At 38.4% G+C, this 22,488-nt stretch overlaps 1 protein-coding gene across 2 annotated transcripts; it reads right to left on the bottom strand.

Annotated features, from left to right (window-relative positions):
- Positions 1–8,335: 8,335 nt before the first annotated feature.
- si:ch211-22i13.2 (uncharacterized protein LOC553945 homolog) lies at positions 8,336–21,358 on the bottom strand. 2 transcript variants are annotated; one of them, XM_057823099.1, is made up of 7 exons: positions 21,221–21,358; positions 20,516–20,576; positions 18,344–18,505; positions 18,213–18,271; positions 13,714–13,803; positions 9,326–9,418; positions 8,336–9,244 (listed from the first exon to the last, which is right to left on the bottom strand). In XM_057823099.1, exons 1-7 carry the CDS (start codon positions 21,221–21,223, stop codon positions 9,194–9,196), a joined length of 519 nt encoding a protein of 172 aa, XP_057679082.1. In that variant the 5' UTR covers positions 21,224–21,358; the 3' UTR covers positions 8,336–9,193. The 2 variants fall into 2 exon arrangements, with proteins under 2 accessions (XP_057679082.1, XP_057679081.1); XM_057823098.1 differs by having other exon boundaries at positions 18,344–18,508.
- Between the last annotated feature and the right edge of the window lie 1,130 nt (positions 21,359–22,488).

Below are 22,488 nucleotides of genomic sequence, written 5' to 3' on the forward strand. Positions count from 1 at the left end.
TTTATGTCCATTGTTTATTTAAAATATCCTTATGATTCAACAGGAACGATGGAAACATGCCCATACAACAAAAAGCTGCCCTTAAAGCAGATATGTGAAGTAAGGTTGGCCAACCATGTTTTTGAATATCAATGGCTAGACAATTATAAGCATATTTTCGTTATTTTTTTTAACGCAACCCTTCCAGATTCTTCGTTTAACCCATAGCAACGCCCTTGACAACAAAAATGCTTTTCTTCGGCAATCTTCGGAAATCTTCGGAAATTACGTCACACTGAGAAGTGTGAGGGAAGTCCGCCATAGAACAGTATTGTTTGTTGCATTGCTTCTCTGTAAGATGCCACGGCGGTGTGTGGCGATGTTTTGTTCTCACTCAAACGAAAAGTTGTATGAGTGGCCAAAGGACAGCAAGGCTCGTAAATGGACATCTTTCGTTCGCACGAAGCGAATGAATTTCACGCCATCATCGAGTAGTGTTCTCTGCTACAAACACTTCGAAGATGCCTGCTTCCTTAACCATTCTGCTTATGATCAAGGATTTGCCAAAAAGTAAGTGTGATTTTTGGATAGATGACTGATGACTTTGTCAAAGCAGAGCTGCCAACTGTTGTGGAATGAACAGTAAAAGCTAGCGACGTTAGCCAAAAGCTAACTCGTGGCAATCCCCGATCATAGTTGTTGTTGCGTTCGCTAGGTTAAGGGTGTTTAAAGAGCATATGACACCAGAAAAAAAGTCTTAAATGGCATTATTATGTGAATTAGAATCATATTTTGAGACGATTCGACTATATACAACAATTTAGCAAAGCGCAGATGACGAGAAATTAGTCTTTTAATCTGCCGGTTAGCCACGCCTACCATTATAGGGCTTTAGCGTCCCCAACAGGTGGATGACGTCAGCGGTAGACTAGGCTCATCGGTTTTACTATTCAGCCCATTGAGGGGGAATTGTTCAGAACGAGGAAAACGCGACGAAGAGAGCTGCAAAATGTCATTGTTTCAGTCTCTCTACTCCCAATATTTTTACAGGATATTCTTTTTATCCAAGTATTTTTCCCCAATAGCTATATAAATGGCTTGAGAAGGACCAGTCAGCCCGTCGAGGGGGAACTATTCACAATGAGGAAAACGCGACGAAGAGAGCGGCAAAATGTCATTGTTTCTGTCTCTTTTCTTCAATATTTTTACAGGATATTCTTTTTACCCAAGTACTTCCCCCAATTGCTAAATAAATGGCATGGTCATGACAAATAACAATCTTGTGCTAAATGGAATATAAAATAATAAAAATCCATTTATTCAAGACGAAATGGCAAAATTACTCCATAATGGTCAAAACAGTTGACTTCACCTTTACTGTCACACCTCCCGAACGATATTTTATGACACCTAAATCGGACATATGTAATTTCCCTTCCCCGGCTTCGGAGAATGTAAACAGACCAGAAGGAGTGACAGCTAGCCGACATGCTAACCCGAACCGAGGGATGTTTCAAAGTCTTCGAAGTGGAAAATCACACATAACTAGCCTGGATTATTTGACATGACGACCCGGTTGTCGAGTTTCTTTGCGGATCGGCAAACCGCCCGGCGGAGAGCAATTTACAGTTCGTTCCCTGGAGGAGGGTGGCTGGAGTTGTTGTGTAGCTAACGTGCTAACAGCTAACTGCTAATGAGCATGAGGATAGCTTTTTACATGCCTATCAATGATCAAACGTAAGTAGTCCTTTATTTAAAGGAATTTTATAGTGTTTACTTTGTAATCACTGTATTCGTATTTGACATAATACAAAACAAGATGTTTACTCACTTCCTTGTAAGTCCAATGGTCCCACAGTAAATATCCACGGTGAATGGGAACCTTTTGAAACTCCAAAAAGGCGCATACGCCTCTCCCGCATACAGAATGATTTTTCTGCAGCCGTTTGGCTGGCGTGATGCAAAAAATAAAAGTATTAATCCGCAAAATCAGCTGAATCCTTCGTCCTCATACACAACAGTACACTGTATAGTGAAGAGAACGTCTTCTACCGTGCACGTCACAGCGCCCTCCTCCTCAATGCAAGACCGAAGCCGGAAGTCACTCATTTTCATGGCGCGGGATTCAAAAAACTAAATAAATATAGCGATCGCTTCCACACACATCCAAGCGGTCCATATCATTCAGGGGCATAAAATACCGCGTGTATTATGAAATAAACATGCTTTTTCGTGTCACAGGCACTTTAAATTGTGCTTCATCTACGATCTTGTCCGAAAGGGTTAATCCACTGTCAATCGGGAAAGGGGTGTGGATGTGCATATAAGCGGGTCGGCGTCGCGGTAATTCACGGGTACGTTGCCATAAGAGACACACACCGCTGGTGAGGTTGTGCGCATTTATTTGTATTTGTATTATGTATTTCCACCTTCATGCTTCAAGCATTGCATTGCATTTGTACAGTTCGGCGTTTCTTTCACGGTGATCGCTTGATAGCCTTCTAGTTTGTGTTTTACGAGAGCCACTGACAGGTGACAACAAGCGTGTTGGTTTTAATGTCTTGCAGCGAATCAGCGAGCGCGCAGGTCACACAGTGAATCATGGGAAATGTAGTCTCGGGACAACACTGAAGTGGTGCTTTGTAATCTGTTCGCTTGTGTGAAAAAACTACATTTCCTCACACCATTAGACGCCACTTCCTGCCGAGAGCCCCAAGCTGTGTTCGACTGCTCCATGTGTTAATAAAGAAACAAAGTTGTCAACACGTCGTGTGTTCGATACCTTTGTCAACAAAAAGCTCATAACAAGACACTATGCATGATCCGTTTAAGAGACGCTGGGACTGGAGAGCTGTGAGTAGTAGGAGGCGAGAGGAAGATGAGCGAGAAGCAAAACTTCGTGGTCAAATGTGGCGGCAGTCTGCTATTATTTTGTTTTCATATTGTTGCCACAATAAAGTGGAGAAAGCTATCAACAACTCATCTCCTTCTTTCCCCCCAACGTTTTTATATTATTGTTTTATATGCACGAGAGCTGCCGGATCTGCCGAAATGAACATGAAGTCTGATTTTTTTTTTTTTTAAACAATGTCATCAGATAGACAAAATCATAAAATGATGTGCAAATGCCTGCATTTTCAAATAATGAAAATAATAACAGCCTATATTTTACCAATCTTGTAAACTCGATGGGTCTTGTCTCCATTCCGCGTCAGGTAGTCTAGGCAAATTGTTTGCATCCTGATTAGCATCTGGCTAATACAAGTTAGGTCCAACATGAAATTCCAACCTCCTCTTCTTCCTCCAACTCTTCAAAAACTTTGATCTCCTCCCTTGCGCTCGATCTATCGCTTATATCGCTGTTTGAATCATTGTTTGAAGGGCTTTGTATGGCGGCCATATGTATGGAGTGCTGCCATCGCTGTTCTCGGTGTGACGTACCACTTCCGGGTTCGTCCCCTTTCAGGCTCGAACTTCGGAAACGCGATTATTTTGTCAAATATACAAAATATACATTATTTTTTCATGCTTTATTTGTTGGACAATGTTTAATTACTTTAATTGTGACCCTATTTGGCATGTTATGAAATTACATCACATTTCTGCTTTAAGCTGCTTTTTTAAAATTTATTTTTTACAAGAAAGTGCAAAAACATTAACCATTTCAAAGGAGTACTTATTTCTCTCAACAATACAATAAAATTTACACCGGTGGAATGAATTCCACATTTTCTGGACACAAAGTTCCCTTGTGTAACTCTTGGAGTGACAGGTGGAAATCACAACTGCTCTTGATTATTTTTAACTTGTGGCGTTTATTGCCAAGCACATAAAAAATTCCGGTAGCCTCCGCCGGGTCGCGCTTCTGGTCTCGCCTGTCTCATACACAAATTTTTTCCCCAGTCTTTTAAAAAGGAGTAAATCTCTCTCCCAGTAACCAGGAGCATCCATCATAACGTTGTGCGTGCGTCCAACGTGTCTTGAATTTTGTCTGCTACGAGCGGCTGTCATAAAGTTATGAGGGAAAATCATCGTTTTTGAACCTTTATGAATCGTAATAGAATCGTCACGTGTCGAATCGCGATGCATGTAATACTCGATTTTTTGGAACTCCTCTACTGTATTACGGGATATTTACCCCAAAAGATATTAACCGGTAACACATTATTTGACAGTGGAATCATACTGTAAGACCAAATGAACCACCATGAAGCTTTGAACCAATTGGCTGCAAAGCTTCATTGCTCCAAAAAGCTTCAATTGGCCATCATTGCTCCCTTGGGGGAGACAAGCTCTGCTGTCACCTGCTGTCAACACTGTTGCCGTCCAACATGCCTCCTAGCATGCATTGCAGCGCTACAGATGAAAATAACAATCAAAATTCATGTTCTGTGCTAATTATTTCTTCAGTTACTGTTCCAGTTGTTTCATTGATTGCTAGTTATGGTATTTGGCAACACTTTATTTGACAGTGGCGCCATAAGACTGTCAAAGAGACAATCATAATTATGACATGACTTACAATAGATGCCTTTTAGTGTCTTCCGGCAAATTATCTCACTTTGGAATGGACTAAAAGATCTGAACTGGACATATAGAGAGTTAGACATAATTTGCATATGCATTCAGTAATGCCCATGCTTGTGTCATAATTATGACGGTCTTATGACAGTCTTATGACGCCGCTGTCAAATAAAGTGTAAATCTATTAGCCCAAATAAATCAACAAATAACCCACAATGGACTATGAACCGAATAGTTCAAAATGAGGGGAAAAGTAGCGCGAAAATTATGTGAATCTGCAGTGTGATCACTCTGCACAGTGATATCCAGGAATAATGTCCATCAGCTTGTTCTGCAGACAGACCTCTCAACTGGTGGTTATCCACATGATGTAGTCTATATTTATTCGGACATGTATGCATGAAATATTGTGTTATTTAGGTGATTATGGCAGTCGTCCACTATTTCGTGGTTATTTTATTTATTTATTTTTGTGTGTGCATTGCTTCTGTCAATTGCCCCACAACGTCAAAGAAATGTGTGGTTTGTAGTCATATTTTTCATACAGTATACTTACTATACCCTAACTGGTAAGGAAGAAAAGGTACAGTTGCCGCTGCTCTTTTTGGCAGAACATTACAATGAGCACATTCAAGCAAAAGCTATTCATTGATGTCAAATGCCAACCTTCCAAAGCACAACTCTTAAAGGCAACTTGTATGCTAGCCTAACGGAAAAAAATAATAAACTTTAAAAAAAAAAAAATCAACATTCTTTTATTGTCTGTATTGTTAATCCTGACAAAGGCTGTGGGATTCTCGAGTCTGCTCCTACCAAATCAAAATATTACATGAAAACAAGCAACATTTTCAATACTGTATAGAAATTAGTCATGCAGGAATTGGACTAGTGAATGCATTTAGTATTGGAGTTTCACTTTTCAAGTTGAAATGGAGCCATAGACTTCATTACCTAGGTTATGAAGTCTATGCTAGAGCAACTGTTCTATAACGTTCAAGTTTATTAAAACGCAATGTGAATGGATAATATAGACCCTACTCACCTACGTCACAAAATGACGTGTCGCTGTATCCGGCCGCCATATTGTCCGTATTTTTTAGACTTATTCTCATTGTTTTCAATTAGTCGTGCAAGTTATAGAGCAATTCATGGAAGCCCCGGTGTTATCTGACGCTGTAAACTCATTGGATGCGTTGCATAAAAGGCGTTATGTGGAAAAGCTTCAGTTTATCCATTCGCCAGATCCATATTTGATGCCTAAATCGATGTTTTTCGACCCGCTGTCTTCGCCGTCTTTGCCTGACATCTGCTAGCTACCCTGATATTTACAACTATCTTGTCCACACAAAATCAGCCTATTCTCACGAAAGTTTGAAAAACTTTAAGAGCTTGGAGGCTTATAAATACTTTGTTGCTGGTTGGGTGAAACAGGTCCTCGTCCACGAAAATTCGGCAGGAATCTATCGTGTGCTCGGGAAGGTGAGTTACGAAATTTTCAATTCAAAATCTTTTGTTCTTGCTAACATCCACTGTCAAGTCTAATGTATTTCATGCCATTTGTCAATGGAGCTAGGGCTTTTAATGTTTATATGGTTTAGCGATAGCACTCTCACTACATACATATATAAAATGTAATAAATATGAAGTGCGATAGTACTACTCCAGATTGTCCCTAGTTGAATTTATTTTTTGGCTTTTGACCTCAATAGTGAAATTGTAAATTAATTGTATGACAACTGTCTGATTATCCCCTTATAATTATATATTTTCAGGTAGTTCATTCACAACGTCTGAGTGTATGGTGTCGGCGATTAGCCTAGCAATGATCTTAATTGTGGTTGTCAGCCCAAAACCCTCTAAATATATATTAAATGCATCTTACCAGATATAAAATGACTACTACATAATCTGTGGTAGTCATTTGTAGCCCAGTTTTCTCGTCGAATTGCAGCAGTCAATCTCGGTCTCCTCTCCGGGTCTCTCGGAATACGGTAAAACTTCAAGTCTCTCCGTCTATCTTCTCTGTTTTTGCAACCGACCGCCACACACGACTTCACCATTTTGATTATTAATGTTAACGAGCAGAAAAACACGCCATAATAGGAGGAATTAACGAAGCGCTAATGCATTAACATGACGAGTATACGGACAACATGGCGCGGGGGCGTGGCTGTGACGTCACGTGAGTAGGGTCTATTGGTGGTCAGTGATTTACGACAATAAGAATTGTCTCCTTAACTTATAAAGACTGGCGAACGGAGGAGGACCGCTGTCCGACATCGAAATCAGCTGTGCTTCCGGCAAAACAAAGAAACTGCGGCAGTATCAAAAATTGTCGTATTTCGAACATGATGTCAGATGTAGGAACAAATAGCGAGTCAAATTTTACGTCGGATGTCGAAAAGATCTTGTCGAAGCGATCGTATGTCGAGGTTCCACTGTATGTCTATATGCTGCCACGGCAGGTTCATAGCACATTAAGCCCCTGAACTATTAATTTGTCCGTTTTACCCTGGAGACCCCCGTTTACAGACACCGCGCAACCGCTTTTGTTTCAACCCAGCCATAAAAAGAAGGTATGTAATTATATTTATTTGAAATGTCTATCATTTTTAGCTTGGAATCATTAATTGATGTCTAATATTTAGTTTACAAAAAAAAAAAAAAAAAAAAAAAAAAAGACTATAAAATTATTCACTCGCATAACTTCTAAACAAATTACGTTACATTGAAAAAAAACATTAAATAGGTCACAGATATCTACCTCATAACCATCGCTTAATTTTATTTATTTTTTGTTGCTGTCGCATTTCCCCCTGATATTTTAGATGATAATCTATCCAAAGAAAAATTGTAAAAAAACAAAATTTAAAAGGGTAAAAATTTTGAAATCTCGACCACTCCTTGGTGTCTGCAATTTCTGCATTGCAACCTTTGTTATATTACCGTGTTTCACCCATAAAATCCCCCAAAAGTCCGGCAGTGGCCATTCACTGTGTCTTGACACTCGGTAAGACATGCTACACGGAGTTTTTGGATCAAAACAAGGAAAGTAAGTGATAAGATCTCGTAAAAATCATGGTGTCTTTAATAATGCTCTTTCGAGTGAGGCTTTAGTTTATTTATTTTTTATTTTATTTTTATTTTTTTTTATATATGTGCCCTCCCGTTTCAAAATTTTCTTCCCCCAGAAAATTACAATTTTAAGCTTTCCGATGATGTATCACACATGCATATCGGACAATTTCATAATTTGACCTAATTAGGTGTCTCAAAGCGGAACTGGTAATAAAAGTCACCTGAGTGCTTTCCACCATATGCATTTCATTTAAATAACCTACGCTTCAACTTTGCAGATTTTCGCATGTGGGGGGGCGGTCCCTATTAACCGCGAAAAACAAGGGATCACTGTTAATACCTATTTTACCCAACAATATCTATTAACAAACAATATCTATTTTATTACTAAAGTCAATCTTATATGATAATACCATATATTCACAATTCACTAGCTACAGTATGTCAGTTTATATCACTAATATCAATACACAAGTGAATGAAACTGAAACCTTTTCCAAATAAAATCTGCATTTGAAACTTGGCACATCACTTGTTCATAGTTTTCATGTTCAAGTAGAAAATTATTTCCCACCCCCATTATTCTGAGCATGAGTCACCCTTTGCATTTGCTTTCACAGCACACAATAAGCCTACACAGAGCTTCCCCACTCAAGGTCAGCCAACTAAAAGCTTTACTTATGCTGTTTTTCTACATTTTTTTTTTTTTTTTTTTTTTTTACAGATTCATGTCTGCTGCAAATGAATGGTAATAAAATATTGACGGACAAAGTCATTAAACATAGGATTGGTTTATTTCCATTTTGTCACAGAGTTCCATAAATGCGATGACATAAGAACAGACTAATTGGCTTTACGGACCACTGCTAAAATCAAGAAGGTGTTACGAATGGCGTTTCAAGTATGTGTAAAATATTGATCATCACATTAATAGTACTGTTAGTTCAATACACACGGAGGACTATGCTCAACTTGAGTCCAAAAATAGTGATAGAATATTAACTAGCTACAGAAATGTACATGTAGACACTCAACATACATTTCTTTCGGTACATCCGCACTGCAAACAAATGCAATTTGAACATGAATACTCTCTAACAGTTATGTAATCAAAACTGATTATTATTATCATTGTATGGTAGGACTTTTCAATATTGGAACTCCTGGAGTTATGCAGTTGTACCAATATGCTTAATGGCAATATCTATCAAGACTGACCTTCACTGTACTGCACTTTTACATTTACCCTCTAAAAGTAGGGTATACACATACCGACAATCTGGAGAAATATAACCAATTTTACCCCCTTTATATGGGGAATGAGAATCACGATTGTCAATGGAGATCAGGTTATGCATGTGCAGTGCTGCCCATTTTGAGTACACCACAAAAAACTAGACAAATCAGCAGAAAGTTTTTCTGCGTAGGGTCGCTTACATTTAACTTAAAAATACATACAAAAAAGTGGATGTGATGTTAAACATTGGCATGCGAGTACACCTGCCTAGCAGTGTGTCACGCCTTGGTTCGACATCAAACTTTATTTACATTTCTTCTTCCGGAAAGCCCGCTTGTAGTTTCCTGAGGTTGGTTCCCGTGTCCGCGCGGGGAATCACAAGGTAGAATTAAGGAACTCCAAAAGTTCAGCTCGATTTTTGTCCCGCTGTGGTAAAAACACATATGCGTGATTTAAGGTGAATGACAATACTTGAATAATAAAGTTGCTTATGAAAAGGGGAATGACCTGTTTATCTTTTTTGGACTTCTTTACTTTCATCTTTATCTTCTTTCCTGAAATCATGCTGTACTTGCTTCCTTTCGTCTTTTCCTTCAAGTACTGCGGGGAATAAACAAGTTGATGTGTTACCATGAGCCTTGATACTTAAACATTTTAGTAATATACTTACAAAAAAATAGTGACATTTAGCTTTCAGGTGAAATTTTAGGGTGAATCTCAAATGCATTACATTTACAAATGAATAGAACTGTCCCGACTAGCACACCATCCCGTCGTCGGTTAATAAAGGGTTAAAAACATATGTGTGCAAAGATGAGAATGGCGGAGCGCAAGCAGGGAAAGCGACAAAGCCATAAAAGTGCACCAAGTGTCTTTTGTGTCGCGTACAGTCTGCAGTGCCAAGCTTGTCGGCCGGAATGAACAATTAAAGTGCCGTCACCCGGTTGTAATTTTAACAGACGACAGGAGACAACAAGCTGGCAGATCGTAAGTCCATATAGCCAGTGTTGTTAATGACGGCATTGGAGTACAACGGCTTTACTTTTGTCAGTAGTGAGTACTAGAGGTGGGAATCTTTGGGCACCTAACAATTGGATTACGATTCAGAGGCTACGATTTGATTATAAATCGATTATTGATGACCCCCCCCCCCACCCCCATTAGCTGCTTTTAATGTTTTGTACATTAGTTACAAAAACTGTAAAAAAAAAAAAAAAAAGCCTCGCAGGCTTAAATAAACGACTATTTCAGTATCAAGTTAACAGTTAAAAACAATAAATAATATACTCAAATCCCCATTCTGTATCAGCAGCTTTAAACTACATTCAATTAATTTAATGTTGTGAATCAACCGTAAAAGTTGTTAAAACTGCTCCCATTATTCCATAATTTCCCTTTTGTCTACTTTCGACATGTGAAAGTTTTAAAACTATTTTAAAGATAGATTCAAGTCAATATTTTACCGATTTAGGAGTACTTTGGATAAAAAGTTAATTAGGTTTGCTTGGAAGGTTCGCTACAACAGCCTTGCAGGGAAGTCAACTGCTTTAAGATGGCGGCTACAACAGCCTTGCAGGGAAGTCCACTGCTTTAAGATGGCGGAAGTTTACTAACGCCTGCATCTAGCTTTCTGTACATGTGCTGCTAACGCTACCGAGTTGATTTTGCATCTAGTCCTATACAAATATGACATCTACCGTACCATTATGTGGACATACTTTGTAGCAGCTGTCGGCAGCAGTCAGGTATGTTGTTGTTTTTTTATTTCACGGCATGAGTTGAGCTCGACCTGTGAGTTGAGCATTGGCTTTACCCAAGGGGCCGGGTAATGACAAGCATGATGTTTAGCTACTCTCGCTCCGTTCCTCATTGCGTCCCGAAGACAGCGGGGCGCGCTGAGTGTGTTTTACTTCCGCTTTACTTGACATATTTCAATAATCGGAATTTGGATGTTTGTGAATCGTTCTAGAATCTTCCACGGCCGAATATCGAATAATCTATGAATCGGAAATTTCGCACACCTCTAATGAGTACCGTATTTTTCAGACTATACTGGACTGTCTCAGGAAATTAGAATACACAATATTCTAATTTCCTGAGGAAATTAGAATATTGTGTATTCTAATTTCCTGAGACAGTCCTGTATATATACACAGGACTGTCTCAAAAAATTAGAATATTGTGTATTCTAATTTCCTGAGACAGTCCAGTAAGTTGCAGTTCTTTTTCATATTTTGGCACAGGGTGGCTCATACTCTGGAGAGACTTATTTGTGATTATTTACGGTCGGGTTGGGCCGACTTCTATCTCGCTTTTTCTAAATAAATATATATCCATATATTTACACTGAAACGATGTATGGATGTTAAATAAAATAAACAATTTGGATAAAACAGAGAAGGCGCTGTGCATGCCTGCGCATGTGAACGCAGTGGCTCTCTTTTCAATCTTCCCCTCCTAGCGCCCTGCGAAGCCCTCCGCGAGCATCCTGGTATTTACTTTTCGATATAGAGCAGCTATAGGAGTGAAAAACTAAAGACAGGGGAATTGAAAAGCAAACAAATGCGGTAGGAGTGGGATATGCAAAGGATTGAAATTGATTGTTGAAGGTGCTATACGGAAACCTGTGTCGGCTTCGCTGAACGTAAATGCCCAGTTGTAATTTTAACAGACGACAGGAGACAACTAGCTGGCAGATCGTAAGTCTATATAGCCAGTGTTGTTAATAACGGCGTTGGAGTACAACGGCTTTATTTTTGTCAGTAGTGAGTACTAGAGGTCGGAATCTTTGGGCACCTAACGATTCGATCACGATTACGATTCAGAGGCTACGATTTGATTATAAATCGATTATTGATGACACCCCCCCGCTATTAGCTGCTTTTAATGTTTTGTACATTAGTTACAAAAACTGCAAAAAAAATAAATAAATAAATAAATAAATAAAAAAGCCTCGCAGGCTTAAATAAACGACTTTTTCAGTATGAAGTTTACAGTTAAAAACAATAAATAATATACTCAAATCCCCATTCTGTATCAGCAGCTTTAAACTACATTAAATTAATTTAATGTTGTGAATCAACCGTATAAGCTGTTAAAATTGCTTCCGTTATTCCATAATTTCCCTTTTGTCTACTTTCGACATGGGAAAGTTTTAAAACTATTTTAAAGATAGATTCAAGTCAATATTTTTACCGATTTAGGAGTATTTTAGAAAAAAAGTTAATTAGGTTTGCTTGGAAGGTTCGCTACAACAACCTTGCAGGGAAGTCCACTGCTTTAAGATGGCGGCAGTTTACTAACGCCCGCATCTAGCTTTCTGTACATGTGCTGCTAACGCTACCGAGTCTATTTTGCATCTAGTCAAATCTAGTCTAGTCTATACGAATATGATATCTACCGTACCATTATGTGGACGTACTTTGTAGCAGCTGTCGGCAGCAGTCAGGTACAGTATGTTGTTGTTTTTTTATCTCGTGGCATGAGTTGAGCTAGACCCGTGAGTTGAGCATTGGCTTTACCCGAAGGGCCGGGTAATGACAAGCATGATGTTTAGCTACTCTCGCTCCGTTCCTCATTGCGTCCCGAAGACCGCGCAAGGAGTGAAAAACTAAAGACGGGAATTGAAAAGCAAACAACTGCGGTAGGAGTGGGATATGGAGAGGCTTCAAATTGATTGTTGAAGGTGCTATACGGAAACCTGTCGGCTTCGCTGAATGTAAACGAATGTGGCGCTTTGGTCTCATACGAGAAATATATTTAACATACCTTTCCAGCTTTATTTTGTTGTATAAATGCATTTATAATGAGCATAAAAATATGAAGACTATTTAAACACTGAGAAAACTTGCGTTCTTTTTTCTGCCAACTCGAGATTAAAATACAGGTCAAATCCACTATCCGCCTGTTAGAACAGACACGCAAATATAAAAGATATAAATGTATATTTAAATAAATATTGAATATCCAGCTTACATTCTTGTTTAACTGGAGAATTTGTTAAAAAAAGACAGGTTTTAATTTGTTATCATCATAGATATATGCACCTCATCGTCACAAACTTGATCACACAAAACGCAATCACGCATCACATCCCCGCATTTCCTCCTTCTCCTGAGTCCTCACAAAAAAAAACAACATAAAATTTCGTTTTTTTTCGGGCAAGCTAATCAAGTTAACTGATTGGGCTTGGGTCGCGTCGGGCTTTCACCCGCGGGCCGGTCGGGTTGGGTTGGATTTTTTAGACCCGATCTAACTTTTAGCATCATGTAATGTTAGCATACCGTACACCTATTCAGCCTGTTGTTCACTATTGTATTTTAAATTGCCTTTCAAGATGACATGTCTGGTCTTGGTGCTGGATTCTATCAAATAAATTTTCCCCAAAAATGCGAATTATACTCAGGTGCGACTTATATATGTTTTTTTCCTTTTCATTGCCCATTTTTTGGCTGGTACGTCTTATACTCAGGTGCGACGTATACTTCGAAAAATACGGTAATTGAATTGATTAATTTTCCCATCTTTGCAACGCCATTACCATTACTCCTGATGTAAAGGTGTTCTTTACTGCAATTTGATTGAATGACACGATCGTGAGATGTCTGAAGTGCACGGAGAGAGCAGAGCGGAAGGGGGAAAAGAGAAGGGGGTTGTGACGCCGTTGCAAACGTGATGCTAGGTGGCTCGGCTCGGAGCATTAGCATAGCATTCATGTTCTAGTCATTTGGGAAATAGTCAAATAGTCATTTGGGACAGCCCTACAAGTGAACACCTAAAGACCAATATTCCTAACTTAGTGTTATTAGAAGTATCCGTAAATATTGCTAACAATCATAATTCTAATTCAATAATTCAGTAGAAAGGTTTAATAATCAAAAAAATATATTTCAAACCTTGGATATCTGAACAGGCCCGGAATTTTCTTCCCCGCTTTTGGATTTCTTTTCCTTTTTCCGTTTATGTCGCTTCTCTTTCTTACCCTTCTGCCGATCATGAAAAATGACAACATATTAAGAAATTCTGCAAAGGATACTGAGAACTAATAGACAACCACTATAATGATCGCACACCCGAGTCGGAGTCACATGATTTTGAGAACCTGTTGATACAGAGTCCCAATCTGATACTGAAAAAAAAAAAAGTCTTTTTTCGCTTATTTGAACAAAAGCTCCAAACCTGCTACAGTACTGTATTGTTTACAGTACTTCCTTTTCCGCTTTTCCAGGAGTGTTGCGGAGAATAAAATGTATATTTTTGTTGTTTTTGGCAATACCATTGTATTTCTGGATCAATTTGTTACTTTCTAACCCTTAATATATATTTCAAATTAAAACCCCGACCCTTTTCACCCAATTCCGATCCTCTAAAAATGGCCCGATTTCCAATCACTTGAATAGAAATCGGGGCTGATTTTTTTCTGAGGATCAGAATCGGATAAAAAAAGATCAGATTTTCAAAATGTGTTCATTTATTTTTAAGTTTTAAGTCTAGGAGTGGGAGCCTCTTGGTACCTCACGATACGATACGGTTTGCGATACAAAGCTCACGATAACGATGATCTGACGATATGGCGATACAACGATTACCGATACATTGGTCAGGAAATCGTTCTAGAATATTCTGAAAACAACTAATAAACAGAAAAACAAGCTTCTGCTGTGAATTGGAATGAGTATATCACTAGTAGACGTCCAATCCATTTGAACTGGGAGGGTGGCAGCGAATGTTGTTCATTCGCTGCCATACGTCCCACTTCAAACGGATTGAACGTCTATGGCCATCAGTAGCAGCCATCGATTGAAAATAATGTACTGTTCTTGCTGAGTGTGTATAATCATAAAAAGAAGTGTTGCGTTCATTTGGTAGCACTAGACCGAATTAATCCTTTAAGTCTCAGGTCATTGTCATCATTGTAAATTTGATATCTGTTTTGGCATCAGCATTTGAAAAAAAAAAAAAAAAACATATCGGTCGACCTCTAATAACCAACTATATTTTCTATATAAGTTTATTTCTCTATAACAAGTTGTTTTAAAGTATTTTTTTAAATTAAAACAAGATTTGGGTACTACAGCTGTATTAAGAACTAAGCCTGAACGATATATCGTATAAACATCACCATCGCGATGTGCACGTGCGCGATAGTCCCATAGCAAGCACGTGCGATAGTTTTTTGTTTTTTTTAAATCCATATACACCTTGCTTTCTACTTTGCACACAGCCTCACACCCTCCCTCTCCCAGCCCTTTGTTCCTCTCAGTCACTGCGGCATTTGCTTATTACAGTTAACGATGGCTTTGATCTGGCCAAAGAAGCAGACTTCACACGGGTATCTGTCAACAATCATCGTTTAACTTGTTAAACAGTTTCTGCAAGGAAGCCGCGCTGGAATGAATGTGTGTGTGTGGGAGACGTTGGAGACATATAAATGCCAGAAATGATCATGAGGAGTTTGAAATTTCTACATGTCACTCCAACTGTCACAGCTAAGGTAGATAAACAGAAGCATTTAATAGAGCCAAGCATTTATCTACTACAGTACTTTATTCTTGTTCAAAAATGATTTGGTTGGACAGGTATGTTTAAAACTGATCATAATTTTGACATATGAAGTGCTTAAAAACCATTTTAAATACATTTTAAAAAATCATTTTGGGGGAAAAAAGAGAGAAAAAACATGTCTTATCTCTTATCTCTTTCCAATGCTAAATCTGAATAAATACATTGAGCACAAAAAACCCCCCCAAAAAAAAAAACCCAAAAAATGGAGTTGGGTGGTGGTACGCTACTTCGTGGTTTTTCACTTATTGCGGCGGATTCTGGTCCCCATTAACCGCGAAAAATGCGGGATCACTGTACACTGTGGTGATGGTGAGTCATCCAAAGTCTTTCCAAACAGCTATTCAAGTCATCAAGTGAAAATGTCTTTTTAAAAATAAAAAATAAAAAAAAACGTATTGTTTTCAATATCGCAATATAATATCGCAACATTTCGCAAACCCATAAAAAATCGCAACAATAGTTTTTTCCAATATCATTCAGGCCTATTAAGAACCCATTTATGTGTCTAGAGCAGGGGTGTCCAAACTTTTTGCAAAGGGGGCAAGATTTGGTTTGGTAAAAATGTGGGGGGCCGACCTTGGCTGACGTTCTTTACGTAGAACAATATACTTAAGCTAATTTTAGCAAGCCATTCCTTGTGTCACATTTGCTTTATCATTTTTTTAAATCAATAATTTCAACAATCTCGCAACTAGCCTTTGTGGCGTTCTCTTTCGACTCTCGGGCTCTTGTGAAATACTGCTGCTGTAAAATTAAACTAGCTTCAAGTTGCTTCAATTTCTCGCTACGTATCTTCCCTGTAATCTTGTCGTACATGTCAGTGTGTCTTGTTTGGTAATATCGCCTCAAATTGAACTCTTTAAAAACAGTGACTGTCTCTTTGCAAATGAGGGAGACACAGTTGTTGCGTATTTTAGTGAAGAAATAGTCCAATTCCCACCTATCCTTGAAGCGTTGGCCGTCATAGTCAGCTTTTTTTGTTGTTGATTTTCGCCATTTTAGAAAATTGGGAGTAAAGAGTCAAATGGGGTAATGTTGCTGAGAGTGCTGCTGCCTTTTAGTGGGTAAATGAGGAGCAGCATTTAGTGTGTAAGCTACTTCATATGCTGGTAGCTGTACTTCTGACCAATTTATTAAGTCTGTGTGCGGGCCAGACGTTACTGACTTTATGACAGAGGCTGGGGGCCGGATGAAATTTGACCAAGGGCCCCATTTGGCCACCGGGCCGGACTTTGGACATGTCTGGTTTAGGGTTGTTTTTTGTTTTTTTTGAGTGTTTAGAGCAAGGGTGTCCAAACTTTTTGCAAAGGGGGCCAGATTTGGTGTGGTAAAAATGTGGAGGGCCGACCTTGGCTGACGTCCTTTACGTAGAACAATATATTTAAGCTAATTTTAGCAAGCCATTCTGTGTGTCACATTTGCTTTAATATTATTTTTTTCTAAAGTAATTTAGGGCTGTCAAAATTATCGTGTTAACGGGTGGTAATTTTTTTTTCCAATTAATCACGTTAAAATATTTGAAGTAAATAACGCACAAGCCCCACTCAAACAGATTAAAATGACAGCACAGTGTCATGTCCACTTGTTACTTGTGTTTTTTTGGTGTTTTTTCGCCCTCTGCAGGCGCTTGGGTGCGACTGATTTAATGGGTTTCAGCACCATGAGCATTGTGCAACTATTGACATCAACAATGGCTACCTACTAGTTTATTTTTTGATTGAAAATTTTACAAATTTTATTTTAAACAAAAACATTAAGAGGGGTTTTAATATCAAATTTCTATAACTTGTACTAACATTTATCTTTTAAGAACTACAAATCTTTCTATCCATGGATTGCTATAACAGAATGTTAATGCCGTCTTGTTGATTTATTGTTATAATAAACACAGTCCTTATGTACAGTATGTTGAATTAATATATCTGTCTTGTGTCTTATCTTTTCATTCCAATAATAATTTACAGAAAAATATGGCATATTTTATAGATGGTTTGAATTGCGATTAATTACCATTAAATAATTTTTAAGTTGTGATTAACTTGATTAAAAATTTTAATCGTTTGACAGCCCTAAACTAATTATTTCAACAATCTCGCAACTAACCTTTGTGGCGTTCACTTTCGACTCTCGGGCTCTTGCGAAATACTGCTGCTGTAAAATTAACCTAGCTCCAAGTTGCTTCAATTTCTCGCTACGTCTCTTCCCTGTAATCTTGTTGTACATGTCAGCGTGTCTTGTTTGGTAATATCGCCTCACATTGAACTCCTTAAAAACAGCGACTGTCTCTTTGCAAATGACGCAGACACAGTTGTTGCATATTTTAGAGAAGAAATACAGTAGTCCAATTTCCAACTATCCTTGAAGCGTCGGCCGTCACTGTCAACTTTCTCTTTTTTGTTGATTGTCGCCATTTTAGAAATGGGGAGTAAAGGGTAAAACACGGGGTAATGTTTCTTAGAGTGCTGTTGCCTTTTAGTGGGTAAATGAGGAGCAGCATTTAGTGTGTAAGCTACTTCATATGCTGTTAGCAGTACTGCTGACCAATTTATTAAGTCTGTGTGTGGGCCAGACTTTATTGATTTTATGACAGAGGCTGGGGGCCGGATGAAATTTGACCACGGGCCGCATTTGGCCCCCGGGCCGGACTTTGGACATGTCTGGTTTAGAGTGTTGGGTTAGCTTTGTTATAATTGGGGGTGGGGTTCACTTTTGCCCCCCACAAATACATTTACTAGGTTTTGCATCAGGACTCAGGACTATCGACAGATCCTCAAATCCGGCGACTCGGACTTGCATGCAAAAATATGATCGGGACATCCCCAACAAATACCTTTTTAATTTTCTCCCTTTTCCTTTTCTTCGACTGTTTTCTGGACTTACTCCGGGAGTCTGGAAAGAAATTGGTGAATGTGTTTAATAACAAAAAATGACAATAAAATTCATGCCTCTATTTTTAATCACCGCTACTCCTGGAACTACTCCGGCTGCTGCTGGATGAGTGCGACGCGCCAGATGAAGAAGACGATGACGTCGATGAAGCAGACGATGAACTGGAGGAGGAGGAGGAGGAGGAGGAGGAAGAAGATCTGCTACGGCTGCGTTTACGCTTCTTTTTTTCTCTACCTGCTTAAGCAGAAAATCTGAGTCATTTTGTCAGCAGATGGGGTAGAATATTCCGACTCGCATGATATGCATATGAAAATAATCATGGATCGTACGACAATCACCGTCAAAGGCATTGAACGTATTAATCAGTGCTGCAATGATTAATCGATTAACTCGAGTAATTCAATTAGAAAAAAAATCTTTGAATCGAATTTTACTTCTTCGAGGATTTGTTTAATTAGAGTGATATTGTAATGGTTTGTTTTTAAAGTGTTGCATTTAGACATATTGATTTCCGTGTATAGACTGCCCTCTAGTGGCAACAGTGAATATGCCCTAAATCGTCTTAAATGGCTGAATCCAGCTGCTCCCTGTTAAGACCAACCCAGGTATGTTTTTGTTTGACCTAATGTTTGTTTATGCATTCTTTAATTAGTTTAGAAGCATATCTAGCAGGTTTTTTTTGTTGGAATATGTGTTTGAATTATTTGTTAAGTGTTTTGAAAACAGCAAAAAAGTTTTTATAGCATTGCAGCTACCGTACTTTTGCTATGCAAGTTTTGCTTTTTGTTGTTGTACCAAGATCCTCGTTTATTTTTTATACTGTTTAAGGCTTAGCTCAGGTATTTTAATTTGGATTTAAAAGTATTTATTCCTCTTGTGAAATGAAAGTGCAATTCTGCAGTTTGAAGAAACACAATTTTATTTTCTATTCACATTTGATGCTCTTTTGAAAGTGTAATCTTAGCAAGCCAAATTGCAAGAATAAACACTTATTTATTTTACATATACCGTAATTTCTGGACTACAAGCCGCTACTTTTTCCCCTCATTTTGGGTCCTGCGGTGTGTGCAATGATGCGGCCAATTTGTGTATTTTTCTGACGGCCGCCAGGGGCACTCGAGCATGGAATGTGGGAGTGAGACACGTGGAATTTATGTATTGAGGAAGACGCTAGTTTGCACCATTACCAGTAGTTTAACTTTGTGCGTTGTGCATGAATAGAGGTGGCGGACCCTCGTCTTTGTGCGTGAGTAGAATTGGCAGACTTGCATCATGGAAAGTGCTTGAAGAAATTAAATTGGCCATCCGAGTTGTATGGGAAGCTTTGATGACGAGCGGCGAGAGATCGTTTGCCAAGACTCGCGGCGAGAGATCGTTTGCCAAGACTCGCGGCATGCGAAGAGCAGCTTTTGCACAGGTTTGCCGGGGGAGCCTGGCAGCGTGAAGCGCTGTGAGAGAGTCCGCCATCACCAACGGGTTTCGAGGGGGCCAGTCTCCTGCATCACGAGGAGGACGACACAGGCTGGGAGTAAATTTGCCTCATTATGTGAGACATTGAAGGCGACAGCGAAGGAGAGACTAGGTGCGTGGCGAAGTGCATCTGAGCGTCTTCATATCCGACACTGAGGGTGAAGACTTTCAAACCATTTGGATGCACAGCAGGAAGATAAAGATTGCTAACAAAGACTTTTATGTTCTTATTAACCAGCACAATTAGTGCTGCACCTCCATGCTGATGCTATGTAACTTCCGTGCCGCTGCTATATAACTGCCGTGTTTGCCGGCGCTGTTTGGAACGAAAAGTTAAGGTGTGTTATTAAAATTTTGAAAACTGTGTATTTCTTTGTCATTGTCTCTTGTTACTAAGTGGGCACACGCGGCTTATGTGGCTTAGGAGAGGCTTATGTGTGTATAAAATGGTTTTTCCTTTAAAAATGTACAGAATGAGGCTTGTAATCAGGGGCGCCCAATAGTCCAGAAATTACGGTACTAAAATTTATTCTGCAACACATTAAATGTTCTTAATCGGATTACTAACTAATTGATAATTCAACGATTACCTAAATTATCGATAGCTGCAGCGCTAGTATTAATGCAAATTTTGTTCAAGGATCTTTTTACTATTAATGTGAGTAATTCTCTGCATTTACATACTTGGCGATTCTGATCTATAGAATTACCTCTTTTGTTTTTACTCTTTTTTTGGCTAATTCATTCATTCCTTTGGGATCAAAACAACCATACCTCTGCTTTTGTCATCTGTCCTAGAGCTGGAACTGGATACTCTGCACTCCGCTTTCGTTGACTGGAAAGAAAGAAGATGGCGATTATTAGGACAAATCAAAACAAAGTGGCTTGAAAATGAGAATAATGTCTTTTGTGTTTATCATTTGCAAAGTTCTGTCAGAGAGCCCAAAAGTGTGTTCATTTTAGTAATATTGTATGTTTTTGGTGAAGAACAACTCAGAACGGTGAAGTCTGAATACATAAGTAACCGCAACAACGAGTTAATTTAGTTTGATGCACACGTACTATTATTTTTTCTGCCAGATGAGCATTGCGAATATGAAACTTTGTCTTTTGCCTCACCTGAATAAATAGGGGTTAAATAAAGAGCACGCCCATTATTATTAACAAACAAATAAATGGGATATGGATCATAACCATGTGGAGCACACTGGAATATTATTTGTCATCATGAAGTTGCGTACTCTTAACATAACGGGGACATCCTTTCAACAAAAACTACCGATCATGCCAAATCGCGTAAATTATTTCAATGACCATAACCTGGGATGGCACACAAAATGACAATACAGGAAACTATTACGATTAGCGGCTCCTTCTCCAATGATGTGACCCAGACTGTAATGCTAAGCTAACGCAACACTCCTTTTGCAAACACTACACGCGCCGTGTGCTTGACGATTAAAAGTATTCGGTACTCACCATGGCAACAATGCAGCAATAGTTATTATCAAAGACTCATTGACCACGAGGCAACGTGCATATGTGTACATTAAATGGCAGAGAAGTTTCGAAAATTAGCATTGGCAAACAACCACAGGAGACATGTTGTATCCCAGAATGCACTGGTGCTTGCTTCCCTTACAAGAAGGAAATGTAAGATTTTTTTTTCCCTAAATAAACTTTGTGGATTGCAAATTTTGAAAGCTAAAACAGGATAATAAAAACGAAAAGAAATAAGGGGATGTTATTTTCTGATCAGGAAGGAAAATATACTTATATTATTATTAGGGCTGTCAAAATTATCGCGTTAACGGGCGGTAATTAATTTTTAAAAATGAATCACGTTAAAATATTTGACACAATTAGCGCACTTGCCCCGCCCACACAGATTTAAATGACAGTACAGTGAAATGCCCACTTGTTAATTGTGTTTTATGGAGTTTTGCCACCCTCTGCTGGCGCTTGAGTGCAACTGATTTTATAGGTTTCAGCACCCATGAGCATTATGTAAGTAATCATTGACATCAACAGTGGCGGGCTACTAGTTTATTTTTTGATTGAAAATTTTACAAATTTTATTCAAACGAAAACATTAGGAGGGGTTTTAATATCAAATTTCTATAACTTTTACTAACATTTATCTTTTAAGAACTACAAGTCTTTCTATCCATGCATCGCTTTAACAGAATGTTAATAATGTTAATGCTAAGTTGTTGATTTATTGTTATAATAAACAAATACAGTCCTTATGTACTGTATGTTGAATGTATATATCCATCTTGTGTCTTATCTTTCCATTCCAACAATAATTTACAGAAAAATATGGCATATTTTATAGATGGTTTGAATTGCGATTGATTGCGATTAATTACGATTAATTAATTTTTAAGCTGTAATTAACTCGATTAAAAATTTTAATCGTTTGACACCCCTAATTATAATTATAATTATTATTATTACTATTATTATTTTTTTAATTTTGTGTTGGCGTCACACCTCAAAGCTCTCTCGTTTATGTTTTTTGGGGACGAGAAATGAAAAGGTAAGACTCTTATAGTGTGGCAATTGGATATAGCAATGGCAGTATGCCTGTGACAACCTGCCACAATTTTCACTCAACAGTCAAATGCCCTAAGCCATTAGGGCAATTACTATACTGTAATTACAACCCTGAGCAAAAAGTATGGAATCACCACTCTCGAAAGAGCACTCACTCAGACATTTTATCTGAACAAAATAAAAAAAAA

Source organism: Corythoichthys intestinalis, chromosome 19 (assembly GCF_030265065.1).
Source record: "Corythoichthys intestinalis isolate RoL2023-P3 chromosome 19, ASM3026506v1, whole genome shotgun sequence".
Lineage (NCBI taxonomy): Eukaryota > Metazoa > Chordata > Actinopteri > Syngnathiformes > Syngnathidae > Corythoichthys > Corythoichthys intestinalis.